Source organism: Girardinichthys multiradiatus, chromosome 14, assembly GCF_021462225.1.
Source record: "Girardinichthys multiradiatus isolate DD_20200921_A chromosome 14, DD_fGirMul_XY1, whole genome shotgun sequence".
NCBI lineage: Eukaryota > Metazoa > Chordata > Actinopteri > Cyprinodontiformes > Goodeidae > Girardinichthys > Girardinichthys multiradiatus.
The window spans coordinates 950,184-976,787 of record NC_061807.1 but is presented as its reverse complement, the minus strand read 5'-3'; the positions used below and the strand labels follow the sequence as shown (position 1 = coordinate 976,787).

The 26,604-nt window shown below is 40.3% G+C and overlaps 1 protein-coding gene and 1 long non-coding RNA gene across 2 annotated transcripts; one reads left to right on the top strand and one right to left on the bottom strand.

Annotated features, from left to right (window-relative positions):
- The first annotated feature begins 693 nt into the window (after positions 1 to 693).
- LOC124881187 lies at positions 694 to 3,103 on the top strand. Its single transcript, XR_007041563.1, has 4 exons — positions 694 to 773; positions 858 to 920; positions 1,497 to 1,800; positions 3,047 to 3,103. It is a non-coding gene; the product is annotated as an uncharacterized LOC124881187 (long non-coding RNA).
- A 1,805-nt stretch (positions 3,104 to 4,908) lies between these two features.
- LOC124881162 (butyrophilin subfamily 3 member A2-like) lies at positions 4,909 to 24,082 on the bottom strand. Its single transcript, XM_047386695.1, has 6 exons — positions 24,048 to 24,082; positions 17,884 to 17,972; positions 15,088 to 15,429; positions 6,230 to 6,517; positions 6,042 to 6,161; positions 4,909 to 5,899 (listed from the first exon to the last, which is right to left on the bottom strand). The coding sequence occupies exons 2-6, from the start codon at positions 17,969 to 17,971 to the stop codon at positions 5,358 to 5,360; spliced, it is 1,380 nt and encodes a 459-aa protein (XP_047242651.1). The 5' UTR covers position 17,972; positions 24,048 to 24,082; the 3' UTR covers positions 4,909 to 5,357.
- Positions 24,083 to 26,604: the final 2,522 nt, after the last annotated feature.

Here is a 26,604-nt window from a genome sequence, read left to right as displayed (position 1 = left end):
GACGGAGTGAACAGAAACAATTTGGAATTCATGTAAGGCACTCTAGTCTTTGTTCTGTGGCGGCTGTCTGGTTCTGACTAAGTTGGCTGGTCGTCAAGGTGGGTCCAAGAGTGTTTTGATTCCGTCTGCCTTCCAGTTGCCCTTAAATTACTTAAATTAAAGTTAGATATGAGAACTTAGAATTAGCTATATAAATATTTAACCCTTCGACTTCTTAGATACCAGTAACCTTCCAGGTGATTTGTGGATTTTGATTAATTTAATTATTGTAGTTCGAGTTTTTTATTTTATGAATTCATATTTTTTTGTTCACTACTTCTTCATGTTGCTTTATTTCTTTTGAGCTGGTGTAAGTAGATATCAGAAGAATGGCTGTTCACCACGGCCCAAATCACAGAAACAGTGGCTGCAGAGAGGAAGAAAGTCATAAATTATTATTTACTATTATTATGTATAATAATAATTATTATATATATTATTATTTATTTCAAGCACACTTCTGTAGAGCAACTGAGCTATTTTTTTTACTGTATTTTACTGATGTGTAGCGATCAAGTCTGCAAGTGCGGTAAAAGCTGCAGGACAGAGACTGTTTGTGGCACAGCAGTACTCTCACAGATATTTATAGACATACACATTCAACCTGCATGTTTGTTGACCCCAGAAATAATCCAGACAGGAAGAGGACGTCCGGACCAACATTTAACTTGGATGTAAAACACTCGACAGTCAGTATTCGGCATCAGTCATGGAGGTTACATCTGTCTGCATTTGTAGGTACTAATTTATATTAGCGGCTTCTTTGCCATTGTCAGCCCATTGTGATGTCAGATGTTGATCTATTTCTGTCTTTGCAGTGATGAAGATGTTTGTCCGGCTGACTGAACAAACTGAACACAGCTATACAGCTCAGAATGCTGGTGAGTTTTGTAGAGACACTGATGGGTTATTCCTAAAAGTGAAAATTAGGGTTTCTTTAGTTTTCCTTCTTGAAAATGTAAACGTTGCAAGTTAATCTGATCATTTCTACTGTGTCAAAAGATGCAGATAAAAAACCATTTCCTGCTTTTTTCAATCACTAATACTTTTCCCATTAACAATGTTTATCCAGGACACCACTGCTGTAAAGTATGACCTACCTACATTTTAAGTTTTTTGTCTGAAACACCATCAGACTATTGACTGAGCGTTTTTACCAATACATCTTACTACATTAGATTGCTATAAAGAAGTTCTGTCATGGTCCTGGTTTATGGCTCTGAGTGTTTTTGGAACATAAGATCTCTGCTGGGAGGCCTGGCTGAGCTGTGGTATCAGCTGAATTTAAGGAGCTGCAGGACTACCATTCTTTGCCTGATAGTCAACCCATGTGGTAGAGTCAGGCCCTCTGTGTTACATTTTGTGCTCCTAGTGATTGTCTTATGCTTTTCCTGAAAACGTTATTCAGAACAAACTTACCTCCTGGTAGCTCACCCTCGTGTTCTATGTGACTCCAGGTTGAAGCTGCAGTTTGTGGCGTATGCAACCTCCAGATTTGTCGATCAGAACCTTTGAAAGACAGATCGCCTCCAGAACCAAATAGAATCTACGGTAGTCCCTAGCAAGCTGCTTTGACTGCTCAGCTCTGTTGGGCTGCTTGCTCTCTACCAGTTACTTCCTCCCTCTGGATTACTGTTCCACTCCGCTTTTACATCAGCAGAAATTCCCCCCGTGACACACACCCTCTTCAAGACATCACCATTACTATTCCACCTCCAGGATCACCAGGGCCCCCCAACACCTTCCCCGTCCTTCCACACGGTAAGCCAGTTTCACATTGATTTCACTGTGACCTCTGACATCTACTGCTCAGTAACAACTCTTCTTAGTTTCAAACGTTGCTGAAAGCAAACCTTCAGAGGACTCATCCACAGTTCTGTTATACTTTCATTATTGTGAAACCTTGTAAATAAATCCTTCATTCATCTTACTTGTGTCCTGAGTGTGACTCTGCATGTGGGTCAAGAAAAATCACTCAAACCTTGAGAAGTTCCCCCCTACAGATTTCTTGCATTTTTTGCTTTTCTGTCCTACTTAATGTTTCAGATCATTAATCAACTTTAAACATCAGACAATGATAAACTGAATCAATGCAAAATGCCATTTTCAAACCATGCTTTCATTTATTAAAAGAAAATTTTAATCCAAACAAACCTGAGCATTTGTGAAAAACAGTATTGGCCCCTAAAGTGTCTTAAGTCAGAGGCGCTCCTTCCTGCCCACAGCTATCTGCATCTACAGCGGCTCTTTGAAGAAACCTGCATCCACTGAAGATTTTCCAGCCTGATTGGCATGTCCAAGGTCATGCTAGAAACTTATTTTTGTATTTTGGACCTTTTCAGAGGTGGATCTGTTGGTCTGCTTTTAATCATTGCCCTGCTCCATAAGAGTGTTTGAGACTAAGGTCACAAACAGATAGACGGAAATTGTCCTTTTCTGTTAAAGTGATTTTCTGATTCTACAGGTCGGGTAGTAACCCGGTGTGGTTGGGTAAACAGAACACAGTTTTTGTAGTTATGCTCAGTTAGTTCATGGTTTAACGTAGGGGTTAATACCTTTTGCTGGTTTGTATTTTTCTGCTTATGTGTGTTTGATTTTAAAGTTTGTTTGATTATTAAAATAAAAAAGCCAAAATGGATAAATGTGAAAGTGGACAGGTACTTTTTCACAGCACTGTGTTTATTTTGAATGTGAGGAAATGATCCTGTATTTGGTTTTAGTGAATTAGATTATCTTTTGTATCTTTTTTTTATCAACTGATTTGATGTCAAATGATGTAGCTGATAGTAACATTTATTTAGTCAAACTTTTTTATCTTTGTCTGGTAAAACAGGGAACCTGTTTGATCAACATTTTGTTTGTGAATATGCGATATATCTATGTATGTCACTGACATTCAGAATCAGTTTTTTTTCTATTGAATTGTGGTCTAGAACTTGTTGCTTTTTAAATCCACTCTTCTAAAAGACCTTTTGTGTGGTTATTTTCTTGCCTTGTGAACCTTCAGGATCAAACTGCTTCTTCTCTGGAAAACGAACACATGATTCTCAACAAGCCAAAACAGGTGAGAAATTAATGTTTAAATAAATTGGACATAAATTAATTATAAGCTTAAAAACTGTCTAGCCTTGGAGGAAACAATGGCGTTATTTAATTGTTTAGTTTGCTATAAGAAAAATAAACTTTCAAGGCAGAATTAAGATTAGTATCACAGTTTGCACTAATTTTATTTTGTGGCACAGAAAAATAATTTTATTATCAACTCTGATCATACATATTTGTGAACCATCTACTACAAATTAGGTTGATAGTTTTAAACACCATAAATTAACAAATTTTACCATCCAATGCTAGTTGTGATAATTTGGTAGCCATGAGTTTAATTTTGAGAACCAAAGAGTCTAATAAACAGTTTTCAGATATAAAACGCAGAGGAGAGTCATTTTACCATCTCAGTTTAGAACCACAGAATAAAACCACAGGCTTCAACAAATGGACCTTCTGTGTGTTTATTTTGACAACAGTGTGAGTCTGCGGCAGCAGCCAGATGAGGTGTAACATCTGCATCAGTTTCGCCTCATGAATTCATGTTGGTTCTTATTTATTTAAAGAATAAAAGGCACAAAAAGAGAGGCAAAATAAGTAGCTGTGAAACTGCAGTCAGCATCGTAAACCGTCCACAAAGAGCTGAATCAAAATAAATAGAAAAAGAAGATTTAAACTAAAAAACTAAAATGAACCCAGTTCTGATTAATGACTATTGTTCCCCATCAGAGGCAGGGGGAACCAACCGGACAGCGCCAGCCATGTTTGTCTGATTATTATTGTGAGATTGACTCCGGCACACTGGAATAAACTAACTGGATCTTCTCTGATGCAACATATGATCAACAACATGTCAAGAATCATTGTTATAAAAATGTTAATAAACTCTGAATGTTTATTTTATTTTAGCAACTGCATTTCTTTTAAGATGAATATTTATTTAACTAATTAAAGCATTTGTTCTCAATAAGTTTCTTATATGAAATAAAATATTTTTTTCAGAATTGACATGGTAGTGTTTAATTCATATCTGCATATTAAATACAACATGTTATATTTATGTTGTTTGTTGATATTTAAGGGTGTAAATCAGAAGTAATCAATGAGTGACCATTTCTATAATCTTTGACCATAAACGTATGATGTAGTTTTATATAAATATTATTTAATTGTTTTTGTTAAGAAAGCCTAGAATTAGATTTTTAAAGCTTTTGCTAACATGGAACTAATTATTTAAAAACAGCAAACAATAAAATAAATTAGATAGAAATATTCTTTCCGTCTACAGCACTCTGCTGATTAACTCGTTACATGTCTGTTTCTTTTTTTAAAAACTCTACCTAACTAACCATTATCGTTTAAGTTATTCAGACTGTTCATACCGACTTTTATGATCAAAAAAATGTTTTTTAGTACTTTTTTAAAATAAATATTACACATTGTTTTGTTTCCGTTCATATATTGTGTAAATCCAGGTTTTTCTTCCAGAAAGGTAAAATTTTTACCATAATGTTTCAATTTATTGTCAAATGATTTTCACCACGACTATTTTCAACTAGAGTTATGCACATCAGGTAGTGGGAATAATTTAAATACATTTGACAGTATTAGAATAGATTAAAATTTGTATTATTGAGATCTGTTTTAATTTAGAACAATTAGAATGCAATATTATAAGAGTCACTATAGAAAGTCTCTTTCTCTCTCTTTTTTTGTTGAATGATTGTTATTTTCTGATGCCCCTTCTGACCGTATTAAAAAATAGTCGCCACCAGATTTATTAATAAAAAAACATTGTTAAACACATAAAAAATAACACAAATGGAACAAGACAGGTAAAAATTTAATTTCGTTAGTAAAGAAAAACAAATGGCAGCTATTATAATTTCATCTCTTACACAATGATTAATGCTCCATTGCCTTTTCTCACAGTAAAAAGCTTTACAGTCATCACAGGTCAACATGTAGGAGGATATATGAGGAGTCAGTTAAATTAAACTGATATAAACTGAAGTGAATTTGTGAACTGAGAAGCCTACGATACAAATTAATTCTTAGAATAAACATTACAATCATAACCAGATTTCCTAGTTCCCTGATATTTCTGCAATATTATGTAAATGTTTTAAATGGTTCACCTTATAAATATTTATATATTTCATATTTTTTAATCACAAAACAACCACATAACAGGAAAATCAACAAACCTGCTGAGTTGAACCTCTTAGACACATTTGTTTTCTCACATGATGTAGAAAACATTTAGAGCTGATTTATTTCTTTCTCAGCAGTGAAATCCCATCTGTGTCTATTTCTTTAAGCTGTTTTTGTTTTTCCTCAAGATGGTTCTCTATTTCCTGTTTTCTCTCATTCAGCTTGGTGACCTCATCACATGTTCTACCCATTAGTTTCTCTGTCATCAGTTCCACATGTTGATTACCTTTCTTTATCTTATCCAGTCTGTCATTGCTGTCTGTTATGAGCACTTTCAGTTTTAAGTATCTTTGTGCTCTGTTTTCTGCCTTGTTCCCCGTCTGGTTTCTTACTTCGTCATCAACTGCCTTAAGCTTCCTCTCATCCTCTTCAACCATCTTCTCTGCCTCCTCTATTTGACCAGCGAGTTTTATTTTCTGCTCCTTCAGTTCCGCTGACATTTTCGTGAATGCTTCAATCTGCTGATCAATGCTTCTCTGATCCTTGTTTCTATTTTGTATCTCCTCCTCTAGTTTTGACTTTTTCTGAGCCAGATTCTGTTTTTCTTCGGCCATGAGCTGCTGTTGCTCTTCATTCACTTTGTCTTTTAGTTTCTTTATTGCTGCAGAAACAAGAAATAAAATGAGATTAAGGTTTTGCATCAGATTATTTTCTGATTTATTTATTTTGGAGCAGTTGAAAAAAAGAATCTGAACCCATGGTTAAATATGGAACCTACTGAATGAAAAAATATATAAACTTACAGATTTTAGTTTGTTGCCTTAACCAGATAAAAGTAACAGCTCCAAGAAGAAGTGTGAGGCCCAACATCACACTAAAGCTGATAGAAACACTGCAGTCAGGCGGAGGAATGAAGGAACCATCTGAAACAGTCATGAAGAGCTCCATGTAAACAATAACTTAACAGTTTCATCAAAGTTAAATGTTCTACCTTGGACATAAATGTGTGTCTCTCTGGTCTGGTTGATGTCCTTCTGTTGAACTCTGCAGGTAACGTTGTTGTTGTGTCTCTTCTCCACAGTCACTCTGCTGCTGACCCTGTAGAGACCATCAGGACCTCTGATTTTATCTGCAGGTCCAGCAGACATGATGTTTCCCTCCCCATCCAGCCAGAAGATATCAGCTTCTGGATACCAGCCTGCAGAGCTGCAGTCCAACATCACTCCACTGTTGCTTGCATCAAGACCTGCTATACTAATATCAGGTGAGGAGGCAGAACCTGGTAGAGAACAGAGATGTCAGATTATGTCTTCATACCAGCTTTTTTCACAGACTGAAATCCTGATCAGAGATTCAACTGTCAAAATATAAACATATATACCTGCTGCAGGAATCAGGTGTAACCCAGCTCAAGAAGGGTTAAAGATAGACACCCTGATGAGCTGCACTCAAAACATCTAACAGCCAAACCTCTTGTAAACTCTATGCTCCACAGCATTAGTCTCACTGGTTCCTGAAACCTGTTCATGAAGCTTAAAAATATTTTTATTCTAAATTATTGTGAAATTCAAGTTAGATGTTGATGCTTTTTATTTACAATTAGTCATATACTCTTCTCCTTTGGCATTTATAAATGTACAGTAAAAAGCTTTAAGTACTCAGTGATGATAAAGACCATCACTCTACGGCAGATATTTAGAGGAGGCCCAAATGGTGGAAAAGACAACCTGGAGACTTGTTGCTAGAAAAATTGAGCAGTTCTGCGCTTTTTTGTCAGGTTTTGTGACTCTGTACAGAGGGAAACATTGAAGAATTACATCTTTTAAGAGTCATAATGTGATCATCAGGTGGTGGCTACCTGTTAGAGTCAAGCAGTGGATGAACTGTGGAGCCAGAGAAAACTCCACATTTAAGATGTTAGGGTTTGATTCTTGTTTAAAGTTAGCTTTGTGAAGTAGTTATGAGCAGACAGTATCTGCTTCTCAGGTTACTTTGAAAAGAAAATTTCCATCATTTCATCTTCCATTTCTTTCAAATGTAATATTAGCCCAACTATTTCAAACTTCAAAATTATCTAATTATATACAGATGCATTTAATTATTTTTCCAACTCTTTAACAAACATTTATTAAATAAACTTGGCATTAATAACTTTACAGTTGCACTCAAGACTAACCCCTTTCAGTTTTCTCAAACTCCTTCAAACCTCAAGGTATTTTATAAATTTACTGATGACAATATAGCAACCCCCAACCCAAGTTTACATTCAGCATCTGTTTAATGAGATCATTTTGTAATGATTTGGGGTTGTTTGGTTTTGGTTTTGGGTTTTTCTTTATGTGTTTCTCACAGGTTAGATTTTGAATCGTTCTTCTGTTTATTATTTTACTGGTCATGCTTTAATTTTTGCCTTCTAGTTCATGTTTCGTCAAGTTAGGTTTTTGAATCTGGTTATTGGGACCTACAGCCATGGATTTCAACATTAAAACTCCGGTACATGCTTTTCTGGAACTTTTCAAAATAAAGTGCATTAACCTTCTTCCGGCACAGCCAGGAAAGTGGCGCCATTACCCAAATAAAAGCACAACTCCAAAGGGGGAAGGGGGGGGGGGGGGGGGTAGCAGAGGACTTCCCAGTGATGCCACTGCCCGTATAAGACCCCCACCCTTCCCACATATCGCTCTCTTTCCACACGGCCTTTGAAAAGGACGGGTCAGGGGAGGCCCAGCGCGCTGATGTCTTTTGCTGGCAAAAAGACATAAATTCAACTGGATCCAAAGCCATACGATCATCGATCATATGCAAAGTTAAGTAGAATGAAATACTGTCTGCGTATCCGGTATTTTCCTTCATGAACGGGGAAATTAAGGTGTAAGAGTTGCTTACTTTTTCTCTCCGAAGCCCCGCAGAAGCAAAACTGTGTTGAAGAGAAATCCCCAGTAGAGAAGCTGTTTCTACAAGCCGAGTCTGAAGGAAGGACCACGGCTTGCACCACAGTGTTACGGTAACGAACAGCTGGTCGACGGACAGAAGAGCCGTCTTTCAAGCTACAGCTCCGGAGGTCAGGTTAACCGCTTGTTGACGGTGGAAGTTTCTTCAAACTTCATCGCCCCTTGGACAACATTTCCTCAACATGGTCAGAGGTTAGGTTTGGGCAGATTAACAGATAGGTTTAGGATGAAATGATATAAACGTTTTCATGTTATGAAGTTTATTTTGTGGAACCCGGCTATATTTGTGCTAGCATGCTATCTGTAGCATGCTATCTGTAGCACACAGGCCGGTTTGTGTTCTTTGTATGTTTTAAAGTCAAGATAAACTTTACTTGAAGGGTGATTTTAAACAGAAGATCGCTCATAACAAGCCGTCCGTGCTTATGCATTTTAACCCTTTTATTAACCCTGGTATTTTAAAGGTATGTGTTGATTCTGGTGCTAAGCTATCCGCTTCTTTGTTAGCTTAACTGCTAACGGTAAGAACACGTGTTTGCTAGCACTAAGTAAACACCATTAAGCCCCATTTCTCCAGAAAGATTTGGCTGTTTTCCAAAATACCCCTTTAATAATATTTATTCGAATATTATTTCAATAACTAAAGGCAGCTAATTAGACACCGTTGAGAAATGGTCATCCAGAAGGTTGGTTTTATTCAGCAGATCATTATTTAAAACATTATTTTATTAAAATAATAATAATTGTCAGCTTGCTGTAGGAAGTTTAAGCAGTTCTTAGTCTTGTGATTCGATGGCTGATTACATTGATGGTTGTGATTGCCATCCATCCATCCATTGTCTTCCGCTTGTCCAGGGTCGGGTCGCGGGGGCAGCAGCCTCAGCAGAGAGACCCAGACTTCCCTCTCCCCAGTCACTTGGGCCAGCTCGTCCGGGGGTATCCCAAGGCGTTCCCAGGCCAGCCGAGAAACATAGTCCCTCCAGCATGTCCTGGGTCTTCTTCTGGGCCTCCTCCTGGTGTGACATGCCCGGAACACCTCCCCAAGAAGACGTCCGGCAAACATCCTAACCAGATGCCCGAGCCACCTCAACTGGCTCCTCTCGACGTGAAGAAGCAGCGGCTCTACTCTGTGTCCCTCCCAGATGACTGAGCTTACCACCCTACTTCTAATTCCTACTAATTTCAGCCGCTTTTATCCATTATCTTGTTCTTTTGGTCATAACCCAAAGTTCATGACCAGAGATGAGGGTAGGAACATAGATCGACCGGTAAAGCGAGAGCTTCTTTTTTTTGACTCAGCTCTCTCTTCACCACGACAGACAGGTACAGCGCCCACATCACTGCTGCAGCACCAATCTGTCTATCGATCTCCCGCTCCATTTTTCCCTCATTCATGAACAAGTCCACAAGATGCTTAAACACCTCCACTTGAGGTAGAACCCCCCCTGACCCAAAGAAGGGACCCTTTTCCGGCTCAAGACCATGACCTTGCTCTTGGAGGCACTGATTATCATCCTGGCCGCTTCACACTCGGCTGCAAACTGCTCCATTGAGAGCTGTAGCTCATGAGCTGATGAAGCCAATAGGACCTCATCATCCGCACAAAGCAGAGACGCAATCCTAAGGCCACCAAAATGAATCCCTACAACACCTTGGCTACAACTAGAAATTCTGTCCATGAAAGTTTTGAACAGAATTGGTGACAAATGGCAACCTAGGCGGAGTCCAACCTTCACTGGAAACGAGTCCGACTTACTGCTAGCAATGCGGACCAAGTTCTAACACCGATGGTACAGGGACCTAACAGCCCATATCAAAGGGCCTAGTACCCCATACTCCTGGAGTACCCCCCACAGGATTCCCCAAGGGACATGATTGAACGCCTTCTCCAAGTCCACAAAGCACATGTAGACTGTTTGGGTGAACTCCCTTGCACCCTCCAGGACCCTGCTGAGGGTGTAGAGCTGGTCCAGTGTTTCACGGCCAGGAGGAAAACCACACTGCTCTTCCTGAATCCAAGGTTCAACTATTCGACAAACCCTCCTCTCCAGAACCCCCAAATAGACCATACCAAGGAGGCTTAAGAGTGGTTGTGATTGGTTTTGCTTAAAACACCACCTGCAGCAAGGAATTGTGGGTAATATACCTTGGGGAAATCTGCTTCAATGAGTATTTAGCCAAAATGTGGATCAAGGGCGCAAAGTGGGTGGGCAAAAGACCACCCTGGAGAATTGGGACACACTACGCACTCGAATCTATCAACGGAAACGTGCAATTGAGGGACACAAGGGTAGAAGTGTGAGTATTCGGATAGTGCCGTAGTCACTTGTAGTTGACTCCATGGACGTTCAGACTCAAAGCGGACGTTCGCTGGACATGCTCAGTTTTAACAACCGCGTACGCAGTGCCACACAATGAACTGTTTGCCGGGAAAAAGTCTTCACATCAAACTGTTTTATATCTGACACAATGCTTCAAGCAGCCAGTCGTGAGCATGCCAAGTGTCACGGCCACTCTCTGCCTCGCACTGTATTCCTCTTCGTTGTCCCTAGTGTGGTTTAATGGCCTTTAACACCACCTTCTGTAATTTTTGTTTTTCCAAAGCTACAAGGGGAATTAGTTCTGCCTCCCCTTCCAATGATGCCACAGCAGAAAGTGTGGGAAATTTAGGAATTTGTCACCAGAAATATAGGAAACTGCTACAATAAGTACTTACAATTCTGTCATCTGCAGATTTGCCACGAACAGTACGGACTGGATTTATTTTCAGTCTAAGTCTTTCTGCAAATCCTGACGTGAACTGATGTGATGTGAGCGATGAAGTCAAGTCAAGTCAAGTTTATTTGTATAGCGCTTCTCAGCAACAAGGGACTCAAAGCACTGTACATGAGGAAAAACACCACAATGATACAGAAAATCAAACAGAAAAACAAATTAAATAACATTAATAATCCTTGGGAGTTTACTGGTAAGAGCTGGTTCTAATCCAATCTTTCTAATAGAGGTTAGTAGTTTATTAAGTCTTCTGTGGCAAGGAATTAATTCTGTGCTAGAAGAAAAAATTATAATATTAATCCTTGAGGTCGCTGGTATGAGGCAGTTGTGCTCCCATCATTCAAATAGTAACAGTCTACCTGAAGTATAGGTAGAGAAGCTGGGTCACTGGTATAAAACATTTTTAGTCCAAACTTTTTAAATACTAATAATGTTTGGCTTTCACTGGAATGAAATTGTTTTAATACAATCCTTCTAAGAAATCAAAAAATCTATGGTCATTGGTGTAAGAACAGCTTTAGTCAAATTTTCAAATACTAATAATATTTGGCTTTTGCTGGTAATCCTTCTGAGAAATCTGAAAATCTATGAAAAGTGATGAAATTACACATTTAGGTAAAGTAAGATAGGAGAAGAAAACTTCTCTAAGACTCTATTCTTAGCAGAATAGAGTCTGAAATAGTACAAAACCTCAGCAGGGGTAAGCAACACACTCATAAGTAAAGATTTAGCAAGGGTACGGTGGAATCTTGAGGGTGCGAATGTATAAGTCTGAATGTGCTTGCATGAATTATACTGTCAACACTGATAGAAGCGCCATTGTCCTTCAGAAGAGAGGTGGAAGTTTGATCAATCGGCCGCATAGTCCTATCAGCACACAGCTGGTAGGGGAATGCTGGGAAAGAGCGTTGTGTTTATATAACATCCAGGAGATATTTTGTTGATAGCCAGTTAGCAGAAGTCGCCAAGGCCACATTGGGCGCCAAATTTTGAAAAACAGTAAATGTTGTGGTTCAGGCAGCTGTGAATTTCCAACTACCTTAAGAGTTTTACTGGTATGTCTCAATTGTGAATCCAAATAGCCACATTACAGGTACTTTCCACAGATCTCGAGCGTACAACTTCTCCAAGATTATAACCTTTAAACTCTGAGTCCAACAGCTGCCAGGCTGCGATTCTGTTCAAAAATCATGTCCAGCTTGCGATTCTGGTCTCTTAACATTTCAGTCTGAATGTTGATCAGTTACAGACTCCATCCAACATCGTAGGCAGCTTTGGAATGCTTTGAACAGCTGCCCTTGTTTTGCGAATCACTCGATAAGCCAGGTAACCCACCAACTCGAAAAAGCAGAAATCCTGTTATCAAAAGTCCAAATATGTACATGTCTTCTATGTCCTTGACCGACATCGTAGTCAGGCCCACAATCTTCTACTGCTGCCAAGAATCCATTGTGTATCCGGAGAAGAATGTCCTGTCTGGACAAGAGGGTCTCCTTTACCCTGTCTTCGCGTCGAAAAAATTTGATGAATTACGTTGAGAGTCCAGCTGACAAAATCCATAATTTACAAGTTTGGAGGATATGCAAAGCGAGGCTCTGAGAAAAATACAGCCAAAAGCAGAAGCATGAATCAGCACGGAGGGAGGGAGAGAGAGAAAAGTGTTGAAGTGATTCATACAAACGAGTACAGTCTTGTACTGTGCAATGTGACTTGAACATTGCCTTCAAAAAAAAAATGAAGCCACAAATCTCTATTATCCGACAGCGGGAGAATGTGCATGGACACATGTGGGTCTTTGCAGCCAACAACCGAACATCTGCCTTTGAGGGTAGCCATTATAAAACGCGTGTAAGGTAAAACCCGCCAGTGAGACATTATCCTCTACTGAAAATCAAGTGTGTGGAGCTCTGCTTCAGGTGCTAGTCAGTGGCGGGACTCAGGTAACGTTGCTAGGTGCCATTGTAATCATGACATCACAATTACACAGCTTTTGAAACCGCACATAGTACAAAAACAATCAAAAAGTTAATTTTAACAGGTTCCCTTTAAGTTTTAATGAAAATGTATGAATTTTCTATGAGGGAATAATATATTCTATCTAGATGTTTTAAATGATTTGGGGATGCGGTGTGTGTTTAAGTCAGTCATTTGAGTAACTTTGTTTTGGTCCCAGGCCTGTACTGCCTCCATCTTCTGGTTGTCCTTCTTTTTCCTGTACTGCCTTTCCATGTGGGAAGGTTCCTCTTGTTACTATATCTCCAGTTGCTGATTGGCTGTCTCGCTTTACTGGTGGACTCCTGGCCTGGCAGTAAAGATTTATCTGGCAGTAAAGATTTATCTGTCTAAAGATGAAGGGCTGGAGCACACTAGGACAGCACCGCCCACCCAGTAGTTACTGCCAATGAGGAGGTCTGGTGGATGAGAATATTTAAAAGTTGGTCCTAGCCCTTGTCTTAGCACTGCTCTGCTTCATGTGCTGTATGCCTTTGTTTCCTTGTCAGCTTGGTTTTGTTTCACTTCAGTGACTTTTGAAGCCAGTAGACTTTATTTGGCAAAATACTTTATTCTTGGTAGTTTTGATTGTGTATTTTGTTTTCTTAAGGATCTTTACTGCCTTCAATTAGGATTAATTTGCTCTCAAAAATGCACTATGTGTGGTAATTTATCTATTTATTTATTATTGATTTTTGATCATTGCTGTAACTTTGCTTAATTGTTTTGCTTGCATACCTTGATAATACATTGTCATGGAACTCTTGTTGAGCATACTTGGGTTTGATCATTTATGTTCCATCCACAACAAGCTAGAACTTAATACTCTTGGAGGTGAAAGTAAAATGTCAAATGTTCAGTACAGTCACACAACAATCCCCATAGCGGTGTGCAGTGTGCTTTGTGTGCAATAAAGCTGCAGCTGGATGACTTTCCTGCAATATAGCTTCAACAGTTAAAATCTATCTTGTCTGGGCACTGACATTGAGCTCTGACATTGTAAATCTAATTGTATCCAGGTCTACTTTTATGAAATATCGATACTGCTTCATTTCTCTCACATGCTTTCTCTCACATGCTAACTGCTAAGTTGCAGAATTAAACTCATAAAGAGTCATTTTACTTAAAATAACTCCCTAAAAACGTGACTCAGATAAATCTCATCCATATTTTTTGCCCTGCTCCATGGTTGCAACAGATTATTTTCTGACTAAGAGGGAAACGAGACATTTTTACTAGCAGAATTTGCAACACTAGCTTTTTCTCTGGAAAACACGGCACGGAGCTCAGGTTTTGAGAGTCGATTGCTAATTGTGTAAAAATCATTACATTCTGTTTTTTTTTATCCGTTGCAGGATTGAATTTAGGGTATCTACAGAGATCTCAGCTTCTGGGGCAGGTTCGTGGCTCATCTTGCCAGAAGTGTGCCCATTAATGCGACAGAGCTAATTTGGAATTTATCTGCACGCTATTGTTATTAATATGCTGGAAAGCTTTGTGCCTTATTCAGAAATTTTAACTCCAGATATGAAAAACTCTCTCTCTGAATATGGACAGTAAATTTTGCTCGAGTAAGGTGAGATATGGAATATTTGCTAGTTTAAATCAGTGTCTGTTAGCATAAATTGGTATAAGTTACATTCAATTAGTAAAATCAGAATTAAATCATGAATTCCTTTGCAAGTCTCCAAAATAAATTTTTTACTTTCACTAAATTTTTTATTTTACATTCTCCCAATTAATGAACATATTGTGCTACTTTCTATCTACTTCTTATGAAAAATGTACTTCAACGGCAATTTAAGAAAAATGTACTCAACTACTCCGACTACAATTTAACAATGGTACAAAATTTTAGGCGCAACACAAAATATTTGTCTTTTGTTAAACTGTTTTTATTTTAATTTAAAAGGGCCACACATTTGAGTGACGTTTAATCAAAATTTGACATGGGGGGTATCCATTTTTAAACTTGTCTGAAAGTCAAGACTAATAGGGCAAATGTGTGAGCTACACTTATTTACATTTATTTATTTATTCCCTAAATCTTTATTAGAGTATTAAATATTCCATCATTTTTGAGTAGGAATAAAAAAAGAAAAATAATAAAAAAAACATCTTCTTCACTTACCAACAACAAGGTCGACAAAATATTCTTTCTCCTCGTTTGGTATGTAGCATCTGTATCTTCCATTGTCAGAGTGTCTCACATCAGAGAGTTTCAGGGAAATATCTCCATTTTTCAGTTTGTCAGGGAACATTGATGATCTTCCTTTGTAGGCTTCATTCTGGTCAGCTGGATATGCTTGACCATCAAGACTCACAAACACAAATCTGGGTTCAAGGTCAAGTCTGCCCCATTCCACCGTCATCTGAGAAGCATCTTTAGGAGGTTCCAGGTGACACGGCAGAACAACGTCCTCACCAACCATTGCTGTAACTGACTGAGATGAGTCCATCTGCTGTAAATGACCTGAAAATGGCCAAAGATGTTAAATAAAGAAGAGTTTACCATGTTGCTGTCCTACAGATTAAATAAAAACACTTATAGACTATTTTGACAAATTTTGCCTCAACTCAACACACAATCTCAAATTGTTCAAATTGTTCAAATGAACAATCTATATTAAATTTAGAATCTGTTTGGCAGCAAAACCACTAATGAATATTTTATATAACTAATTAATTCAGCTAATAGGGATCTGATGCACATTAAAATTAAAATATTTTCTGCATATTCCATCCAGACCTATCTTCTGTTTCACTGATTCAGAGCCTCGACTCTGATCGACTCTGAAAAACAGGGTTTTATAAATGTTGATACATAAAAAATCTGTTCTATTACCTGATTTGTGGTTAAAGGTACAGTTTACAGGTCCTTCTCAAAATATTAGCATATTGTGATGAAGTTAATTATTTTCCATAATGTCATGATGAAAATTTAACATTCATATATTTTAGATTCATTGCACACTAACTGAAATATTTCAGGTCTTTTATTGTCTTAATACGGATGATTTTGGCATACAGCTCATGAAAACCCAAAATTCCTATCTCACAAAATTAGCATATCATTAAAAGGGTCTCTAAACGAGCTATGAACCTAATCATCTGAATCAACGAGTTAACTCTAAACACCTGCAAAAGATTCCTGAGGCCTTTAAAACTCCCAGCCTGGTTCATCACTCAAAACCCCAATCATAGGTAAGACTGCCGACCTGACTGCTGTCCAGAAGGCCACTATTGACACCCTCAAGCAAGAGGGTAAGACACAGAAATAAATTTCTGAACGAATAGGCTGTTCCCAGAGTGCTGTATCAAGGCACCTCAGTGGGAAGTCTGTGGGAAGGAAAAAGTGTGGCAGAAAACGCTGCACAACGAGAAGAGGTGACCGGACCCCGAGGAAGATTGTGGAGAAGAGCCGATTCCAGACCTTGGGGGACCGGCGGAAGCAGTGGACTGAGTCTGGAGTAGAAACATCCAGAGCCACCGTGCACAGGCGTGTGCAGGAAATGGGCTACAGGTGCCGCATTCCCCAGGTCAAGCCACTTTTGAACCAGAAACAGCGGCAGAAGCGCCTGACCTGGGCTACAGAGAAGCAGCACTTGACTGTTGCTCAGTGGTCCAAAGTACTTTTTTTTGGATGAAAGCAAATTCTGCATGTCATTCGGAAATCAAGGTGCCAGAGTCTGGAGGAAGACTGGGGAGAAGGAAATGCCAAAATGCCAGAAGTCCAGTGTCAAGTACCCACAGTCAGTGATGGTTTGGGGTGCCGTGTCAGCTGCTGGTGTTGGTCCACTGTGTTTTATCAAGGGCAGGGTCAATGCAGCTAGCTATCAGGAGATTTTGGAGCACTTCATGCTTCCATCTGCTGAAAAGCTTTATGGAGATGAAGATTTCATTTTTCAGCACGACCTGGCACCTGCTCACAGTGCCAAAACCACTGGTAAATGGTTTACTGACCATGGTATCACTGTGCTCAATTGGCCTGCCAACTCTCCTGACCTGAACCCCATAGAGAATCTGTGGGATATTGTGAAGAGAACGTTGAGAGACTCAAGACCCAACACTCTGGATGAGCTAAAGGCCACTATCGAAGCATCCTGGGCCTCCATAAGACCTCAGCAGTGCCACAGGCTGATTGCCTCCATGCCATGCCGCATTGAAGCAGTCATTTCTGCCGAAGGATTCCCAACCAAGTATTGAGTGCATAACTGTACATGATTATTTGAAGGTTGACGTTTTTTGTATTAAAAACACTTTTCTTTTATTGGTCGGATGAAATATGCTAATTTTGTGAGATAGGAATTTTGGGTTTTCATGAGCTGTATGCCAAAATCATCCGTATTAAGACAATAAAAGACCTGAAATATTTCAGTTAGTGTGCAATGAATCTAAAATATATGAATGTTAAATTTTCATCATTACATTATGGGAAATAATGAACTTTATCACAATATGCTAATATTTTGAGAAGGACCTGTATGCTAGCTGTCAAATTTCCTTCATCCAAAAACTCAAAACTTTACCAACAGTTTGTTAAAAACTTTTTTACCCATCACTTTAGCATCAGATTTATTCATTTCACAACTTTTGAACAGTGTATATAAATTGCTAGACTGACAGCGTGTACTAGAGGTGTGATGACATCTCAAATTTGTGTGACACAACAATACATTATACTAGGCTCATAAGAATGAACCAGGATGTTTGTTTGTTTGTTTATTTGTTTATTTCAAACATATTCACAATCATACACCATGATATATGATGAATAAATTAACCAAGATATAATGAATAGTTTAGAGTCATGGGTAAATGATACCTAAATATCTTGTAGTGAATCCTGAGCTAAACACAGAAAGAGTCATACTGACATTATGAATATAATTGTACCCAGATGTTGATGAATTTGTATAGAGGTTACCTTTGCAGGCGGACATCAGGAGCAGGAAGCCACTCACAGCAATATTGGACAGAAGGTTTTCAGATGACATCCCTCGCTTATGAGCCATCCTGCAGAGTCAACATTAAAACAGAGTATATAGTTTTAATGCAATATAGGGTTAAAGTGTTTTTATTCAAACATAAAATAGCTACTAATATTGTTTCATATGCTGCATTCGTCCTTCATTAGATGATTTTACTCTTTTAGAAGAGGTTGCGAATAGATATTTGCTGTTAATTTTCCAAATTCACCTTTTATGATCAGTCTAAGATTAAAAAAGACAGTGATCATGCTTTCGGCAGAATAAGAAAACCATGCATCAAATGAAGGCATACAGGTACGTTCAAAGGAAGACTGGCCATCGGGAGCATTAGAACATTACCAGGTGTACTGGTTTGCACAGCAAGGCTGAGGGGTGGGACCAAAGGTTCGAGAAGTGACACCCCCTTGCTCTCTAATTATTTTCTGTGAGGCTGTCTGTCACACAATGGGTTACTGGCCTGCACCCTATAGGCTGTAAAATGGAGTGAAGAAGACAGCCAAATAGAAAAGAAGGAGCAAGCACACAGGGAGAGGATGAAAAAAGGAAAAAAGCACTGGCCACCGATGCACCAAAGTGCTGTAAATTAATGTTTGTTCATGGGTAGCAGGTCAGACATACAGTGCATCCGGGAAGTATTCACAGCGCTGCACTTTTACCATTTTAGTTATGTTGCAGCCTTATTTCAAATGGTACTTTATTGATCCACCTTTGGCAGCAATTACAGCCACAAATCTTTTTTGAAAATGATGCCACAAACTTAGCTCAACTATCTTTGGGCAGTTTTGCCCGTTCTTCTTTGCAGTACATCTCAACCTCAAATCAAATTGGTCGGGAGATGTTTGTTCAGCTATTGTCAGATCTCTCCAGAGATGTTAAATCCGATTTAAGTCTGGACTCTGGCTTGACCACTCCAGGACATTCACAGAGTGGTTCTGAAGCCACTCCTTTGAGATCTTGGCTGTGTGCTTTGGGTCGTTGTCTTACTGAAGAATGAACTCCTCAGTCTGAGGTCAAGAGCTCTGGAGCAGGTTTTCATCCAGGATCTCTCTGTACATTGCTGCATTCATCTTTCCCTGACCAGTCTGTCAGTTCCTGCTGCTGAAACACATCCTCATAGCACGATGCTGCCACCACCTTGCTTCACTGTAGGGATGGTTTGGCCTGGTGATGCATTGTGCCTGGTTTCCTCCAAACATTTACACCAAAGACTTCAATCATTGTCTCTTCAGACCAGAGAATTCTGTTTCTCATGGTCTGAGAGATCTTCAGATGCCTTTTGGCAAACTCCACACAGCTGCCATGTGCCTTTTATTAAGGAGTGGCTTTCATCTGGTTACTCCAGTGTACAGGCCTGAGTGGTGGATTGCTGCAGGGATTGTTCTCCTTCTAGAAGGTTTTCCTCTTTACACAGAGAAACGTTAGAGCTCTGACAGAGAACCATGGGTTTCTTGGTCACCTCTCTGACTAAGGTCCTTCTCTCGATCGCTCAGTTTACATGGCCAACCAGCTCTAGGAAGAGTCCTAGTGGTTCCAACTTCTTTCATTTACAAATGATGGAGGCCACTGTGCTCATTGGGACTTTCAAAGCATTCAAAGTTTTTTTGTATCCTTCCCCACATTTGTGCCTCTAGGCAACCCTGTCTCTAAGGTCTACAGACATTTCCATTGACTTCATGCTTTGTGTTTGAGCTCTGACCCACACTGTCAACTGTGGGACCTTTATATAGATAGGCGTGTCCTTTCCTAATCATGTCCAATCAACTGAATTTACGACAGATGGACTCCATTTAAGCTGTAGAAACATCTAAAGGGGTATGCGCCTCAGCTCAATTTTGATCCTCTTGGCAAAGGCTATGAATACTTATGTAAATGTGATTTCTTAGTTTTCTTTTGGAATAAATTTGCTACAATCTCAAAAAACCTTTATTTAAAAATTTTATTTAATCTTTAATTAACCAGGTAAAGTCCCGTTGAGATTACAAACATATTCTTTGTTTCATGAATTTTGCCAGACCATATAAATAGTTCGTTCGTTCGTCGTCTTCCGCTTATCCAAGACCGGGTCGCGGGGGCAGCAGACTCAGCAGAGACGCCCAGACGTCCCTCTCTCCAGACACCTCCTCCAGCTCCTCCAGGGGGAGCCCAAGGCGTTCCCAGGCCAGCCGAGAGACATAGTCCCTCCAGCGTGTCCTGGGCCGTCCCCTGGGCCTCCTCCCGGTGGGACGTGCCTGGAACATCTCCCGAGGAAGGCGTCCAGGAGGCATCCGGTATAGATGCCCGAGCCACCTAAACTGGCTCCTCTCGATGTGGAGGAGCAGCGGCTCTACTCCGAGCTCCTCCCGGATGGCCGAGCTCCTCACCCTATCTCTAAGGGAGTGCCCGGCCACCCTACGGAGGAAGCTCATTTCAGCCGCTTGTATCCGTGATCTCGTTCTTTCGGTCATGACCCAAAGTTCATGGCCATAGGTGAGGGTAGGAACGTAGACCGACCAGTAAATTGAGAGCTTTGCTTTTCGGCTCAGCTCTCTCTTCACCACAATGGACCGGCACAGCGCCCCCATTACTGTGGCAGGCGCACCGATCCGTCTGTCAATCTCCCGCTCCATTCTTCCCTCACTCGTGAACAAGACCCCGAGATACTTAAACTCCTCCACTTGAGGCAGGAACTCCCCTCCAACCTGAAGAGGACAAGACACCCTTTTCCGGTTGAGTACCATGGCCTCGGACTTGGAGGAGCTGATCCTCATCCCAGCCGCTTCACACTCGGCTGCGAACCACCACAGCGCATGCTGTAGGTCTTGGCTAGAGGGGGCCAGTAGGACCACGTCATCCGCAAAAAGAAGAGACGAAATCCACTGGTCCCCAAACCAGACCCCCTCCGGCCCTTGGCTGCATCTAGAAATCCTGTCCATAAAAGTTATGAACAGGACCGGCGACAAAGGGCAGCCCTGCCGGAGTCCAACATGCACTGGGAACAGGTCCGACTTAGTGCCGGCAATGCGGACCAAACTCCTGCTCCGCTCGTACAGGGACCGGATGGCCCCTAATAAATGGCCCCCGATTCCATACTCCTGGAGCACCCCCCACAGGGCATCACAAGGGACACAGTCGAATGCCTTCTCCAGGTCCACAAAACACATGTGAACCGGTTGGGCAAACTCCCATGAACCCTCGAGCACCCTGTAGAGGGTATAGAGCTGGTCCAGTGTTCCACGGCTGGGACGAAAACCACACTGTTCATCCTGAAGCCGAGGTTCGACTATCGGTCGGACTCTCCTCTCCAATACCCTGGCGTAGGCCTTACCAGGGAGGCTGAGGAGTGTGATCCCCCTGTAGTTGGAACACACCCTCCGGTCCCCCTTCTTATAAAGGGGGACCACCACCCCAGTCTGCCAGTCCAGAGGCACTGTCCCCGACCGCCACGCAAAGTTGAAGAGGCGTGTCAACCATGACAGCCCTACAACATCCAGACACTTGAGGTACTCAGGGCGGATCTCCTCCACCCCCGAAGCCTTGCCACCGCGGAGCTTTTTAACCACCTCGGTGACTTCAGCCTGGGTGATGAAAGGGTCCAACCCCGAGTCCCCAGCCTCTGTTTCCACCACGGAATGCGTGATGGCAGGATTGAGGAGATCCTCGAAGTACTCCTTCCACCGCCCGATAATGTCCTCAGTCGAGGTCAGCAGTCTCCTGCCCCCACTATAAACAGTGTTGGCAAAGCACTGCTTCCCCCTCCTGAGGCGCCGGACGGTTTGCCAGAATCGCTTCGAGGCCAACCGGTAGTCCTTCTCCATGGCCTCACCGAACTCTTCCCAGGCCCGAGTTTTTGCCTCTGCCACAGCCCGGGCCGCAGCACGCTTGGCCTCACGGTACCCGTCAGCCGCCTCAGGAGTCCCACAAGCCAACCACAGCCGATAGGACTCCTTCTTCAGCTTAACAGCATCCCTTACTGCCGGTGTCCACCACCGGGTTCTGGGATTGCCGCCACGACAGGCACCGCAGACCTTACGGCCGCAGCTATGGGCAGCAGCATCGACAATAGATGCAGAGAACATGGTCCACTCGGACTCTATGTCTCCAACATCCCCCGGGATCTGGTCGAAGCTCTCCCGGAGGTGGGAGTTGAATACATCCCTGGCCGAGGGCTCCGCCAGGCGTTCCCAGCAGACCCTCACTATGTGCTTGGGCCTGCCAAGTCTGTCTGGCTTTCTCCTCCTCCAGCGGATCCAACTCACCATATAAATAGTCAATTAGGGAATTTAACCTGATGGGAAATTATGGGCGGCTTTTAAATTTTCTTTATAAAGGTGGTAAAGAAAACAGTGTCAGTAATGTGAGCAGCGCTAGTGCTGCAAGAGCTCCTGCTGTCATTGAGGTGGTGAATAGCAGCAGTAAGGAGTCAGAGAAGAAACCCTCAGGCACAATTTAGGAGCACAAAACATACCTGCAGTCTATGCTTTTAGAATAATTTGAGCTTCACCTACAACGATCTGTATAAAATAAAATTCACAAGTATACATTATTTAAAATGTTAATCTAATTTTGCTGAGCAACTAGATGTACTGAGTGAGAGAGAGATATGGAAAGAAAAATACAGTAACATTCATGAAAAGCCATTTGATCATTTTATCCACCCTCACTCTAAGGATTTGGATTTATTTTTTCAGTCCCATCCATATCAGACAAGTCAAATAATAATTCCCAATGTATTCAACTCAAACGATGGCACAAACAGAAAATGGCTTACATAAGAAGCAAATCACTTCCTGTTCTGTCCAGTATGCCTTGCATTTGAAAAGCAACCAAGGCATGCTTGGAAAGATGTAAATCAGCGAATTCATGAGCATGAGAAAAGTAATCGCCATAGAGAAAGCACAGAAGCCTTTTTCCTCCAAGGCAGCAAGTTAAACATCCGTAATCTGTTATGTGAGAAGCAAATGTCAGGTCAGCGAGACCAGGTCAGAAAGAGAAGGCAGGTCATGGAACTGGTTCTTGACATTGTAAATGTGGGTTTAGCTACAGAGGACACTGCTGTGAAGCTGCAAATAACTTAGAAAACATGCCTGTCACCACAGCAACTTTATACAGCTTTAACATTAAATGTTGTTTAATGTTAAAAATGTGTTTCATGTTATAGAGAATAAACAAACACATCTGCAGTGCCCTACCTGTCTACCTCTCTACCTGTGTTGAATACTATGATTAAATGCCATATTCCTAGTGAGTTTAAAAGGGCTGATAGATAGCATAATGCAGGTGACGATCATTTCAGTTCATGTGATTTTAATACAAATTATTACAACATCAGAAACTTTCATTTTGTAGGTTTTCAGTTGATGCCGTGTTCAGATGGCGTGCATTCAAAATGAACTCAACTTCAATCAGTCTTAGTTGTTTGCGTTAATTGGGTGGGGGAGACCTGCGAAGTTATCAAATTCCCAGCATTGATTACTGTTCTAGTCTGCCCCTGGGTACGTTAGACAAGTTTCACTTTAAAAGGAAGGATGTATGGAAATCTTTATTAACATCACATAGCATCTTTCAAACATCCAAAAGTACTTTACACAAAAACCAAAGGCTTCATGTTTTTTAAATAAAAGAATGTAAAATGTGCGCTCAAGATACAATGAAAAATGCAAACATTAGAAAGGCTCATCGACTAAAACCCAGACTAAAAACACAACAAAAAGTAATATGATATCAGACAAACACACAACATGGAAACAATAAAATAAAGTTTAATTTTATACATATCTATTCGATTTAAACAAACCCACAGTACGTAGTTTTTCAACCCACAATCATCAGAACCTGAACAATGAAATCTCCTGACAAACATTGAAATTTAATGTAGTTATTTTAACAATCTTTTACTTTTTTTAAATTCCATAGAATTAAAAAAAAGTGTTAAAATTTATTTTTGTTAATTTCTATCATTCAAGAGAGACTCAAAGGAATCAATCGATAGAAATCATCTAATAACCATTTTGATTCAAAAGCAATGCTATAAACAATTCGAAAATATTCCACAATAGATTAAGAACTTTATTTGTGTGATAAATTGTGAGAAATAGAAAGTTTAAACGTTTTCAGCACATACCTGCTCTGCAGAGATGCATTTATGATTATACAAGGTTCAAAGTAGGTAACAGTAAAATCTGTGTCTGGGTCAAAGTCCCTGAATAACTGATATGCGTCAGTTCCTTTCATCGGTAATAAAAGAAGGTGTGTGCATCTTTGTTCACTGTGACTTTTACATTGATTTATATCAGAGAAGTAAAAGGTTTTCTCTCTTAGTAAAATACTTTGAACAAAACACAGAATGTTTGTAAAAGTAAAATAGGAAGATACATTTTAAGGTCCTTGTTATTTAGGTTGTTTAATAATAGTAGTGCACAATATTGTTGAGTCTTTAGAGAACAGTTTGATGTATTTTAGTTTAGTTTCTGAATTAGAAGATGCCATGTTTGGGTGGTAAATGAGTCAAATGCAGATCAACTAAAATACACAGAGAAACAACACAAATGAAAAGAACTAGCAGGAATAACTGATGTTATGGAGAAAACAAGCATTGAGCAGAGAAACAGACCAAATGGCAGAGAAACGGAAGAAACAAGTGAAGAACAAAGAGAACCGGTAAGGCCTGGCTCACACGGCAGGGTTTTCAAATTGTTGGCTGATTTTCAAAACCTGAGAGACCCGAGATGTGACGACCAAAAAAATCAGGTGTAACAGGATCGGTCCTACAGTGTGTGTTGTCCAGCCACACTGCAAGCACAACACACCAACAGATTTCACTCACAAACATTAAGATTTCTGATGGGAAATCTCACAAACCTCTCAAGATCAAACGTGAATTCAGTGTAATGCACTTCTGTCACGTTGCTTTCTGATTACCTACACGTCACATTCAACAGCCTGCATTTGTCGTCAGGGAGGAACGCCCCACATGGTAGGATATCGAGCCAAGACAATCCAACATTTTGAACTTCATGATTTTAGGTCAGTGCAGACCCGACATTTTTCCAAGCAGACTAGATTACTCTTACCACACCAGACACAGCAGGAATATCTCATAAGATTATCTCATAACAGCCATCATTATAATCGGGGCATGTCAGAAGGGGACGATCTGTAAGGACGTGTCCAGTGTGCACATTCAGTTGTCTTGGGATCGTACTGCATGTGCATTAGCAATTTCTTTGAGTGTCTTTTTTTGTTTTGGAATCAGTGAGAAAGATGAGAATATTGAAACAAATAAAAATATATTTATTACTATGTATGAAATTCTAGTTCTTAAATTGCTCACCAGTTGTTGGTAGTCTAGTGGTTTTAGAGTTGGCTCTTGCGCCAATGTTGTCTGGGTTAAATTCCCAGCTAGGGAACGTGTATTTTATAAATCTGGTTTGGAAAAACGTTTCAATCTCAAGGAGGCTTCACCTGGTTAAATAAAGACTGTTATGGGTGTATGATTCTGTGGCCTTTTCTAATCATCTATTTGCTGCCTTAATTAAATATCTCTGCCTTAGTTGCTTATCTACCGCACCGCTCACTGCTACAGCTTACACAACATAACTGTTGGTAATACATAAGATGCAACTCATAGTCAAAGATAAACTGATACAAGAGGATGATACCCATCAGGAGGGTTAAGAACAGGCATAGGTAAAAGCAGGACTCACGCACTGCTCTTGGCTTCATTTGGCTCATCCTAGATGGGCTGAGGGGGGCCCAGTACAGAAGGTGAATGTCACTCTGTATCTGTTCAATTGTATACTCTGTACACTGATCATTTTGGCATTAAATCTTGATTTTATACTTAACCATTTCTCATTATTTCACAAGGTAAATACTTTGCTGGTTCATATTCACACCATATTCAGAGCTTACTGGCATCAGAAACACCATTCATTTATTTAGTCAATTTAAAGCTCTACACAAGAAATTCATGTCATTATAATCATTCTGCCTGTTTTACATTTATTGTCCACCTGATGGAGCAGTAGAGTGAATGAAGCATGGTGATGCCTTGGCTCATGAGTTGAGCAATTGGATGGAAACCCTCAGTGCTTCAAGAGGCTTCATGTCACCATCACTAACGATCAGGGCAAAAATCGGCATAAAAATCCTGCTGTGTGAACCAGGGCTAAGTATGTTTACTGAGGCAGGGGTAGAGCACTGACAGGAAAACAAGAATGAGCTAATCAGAGTGAACAAATTGCAGCTGGAGCAAAGAAAAGGCAGAGCAGTCAGAGGAAATGTGGAGCAGCTGGGAAAGAAGAAAAGAGCGGAGAAGAGGAGGGAAGAAAAGGCAAATAAACAGGAATGGAACTGAACAAGAAACCCTGAGGAAAATGCCAGACAGAGATCTAACAGGAAACAGTCTAAATGTAAAGGGTCACAAGAAAAACAAATAATTAACTAAATAAATACAACTAAGAATAATGAGCACAAGGAAATGAACTTTATGGTAAAACCCAAGTGTCAAAAATAACAGTATATGGCAAGGCCTATAGAACATAACAAGGAACATTTTGAAAAACATGAATACAGATTAAAACCATAACCTAGCACCTCAGGATGAAGAGAGCTGGTAAAGCAGAGGCGTGTGGACAAGGTGTGAAAGTTAGAAATATACTGATTTATGTACAATTCTG

Excerpts from the sequence above, each read along its gene's own strand:
- LOC124881162 (XM_047386695.1), bottom strand. The coding sequence starts at position 17,971 with ATGGCTCATAAGCGAGGGATGTCATCTGAAAACCTTCTGTCCAATATT. Across the intron at positions 6,518-15,087 it reads TTTTGTCGACCTTGTTGTTG|GTTCTGCCTCCTCACCTGAT; the intron begins GTAAGTGAAGAA and ends GTTCTCTACCAG. Across the intron at positions 6,162-6,229 it reads GACACACATTTATGTCCAAG|ATGGTTCCTTCATTCCTCCG; the intron begins GTAGAACATTTA and ends TGACTGTTTCAG.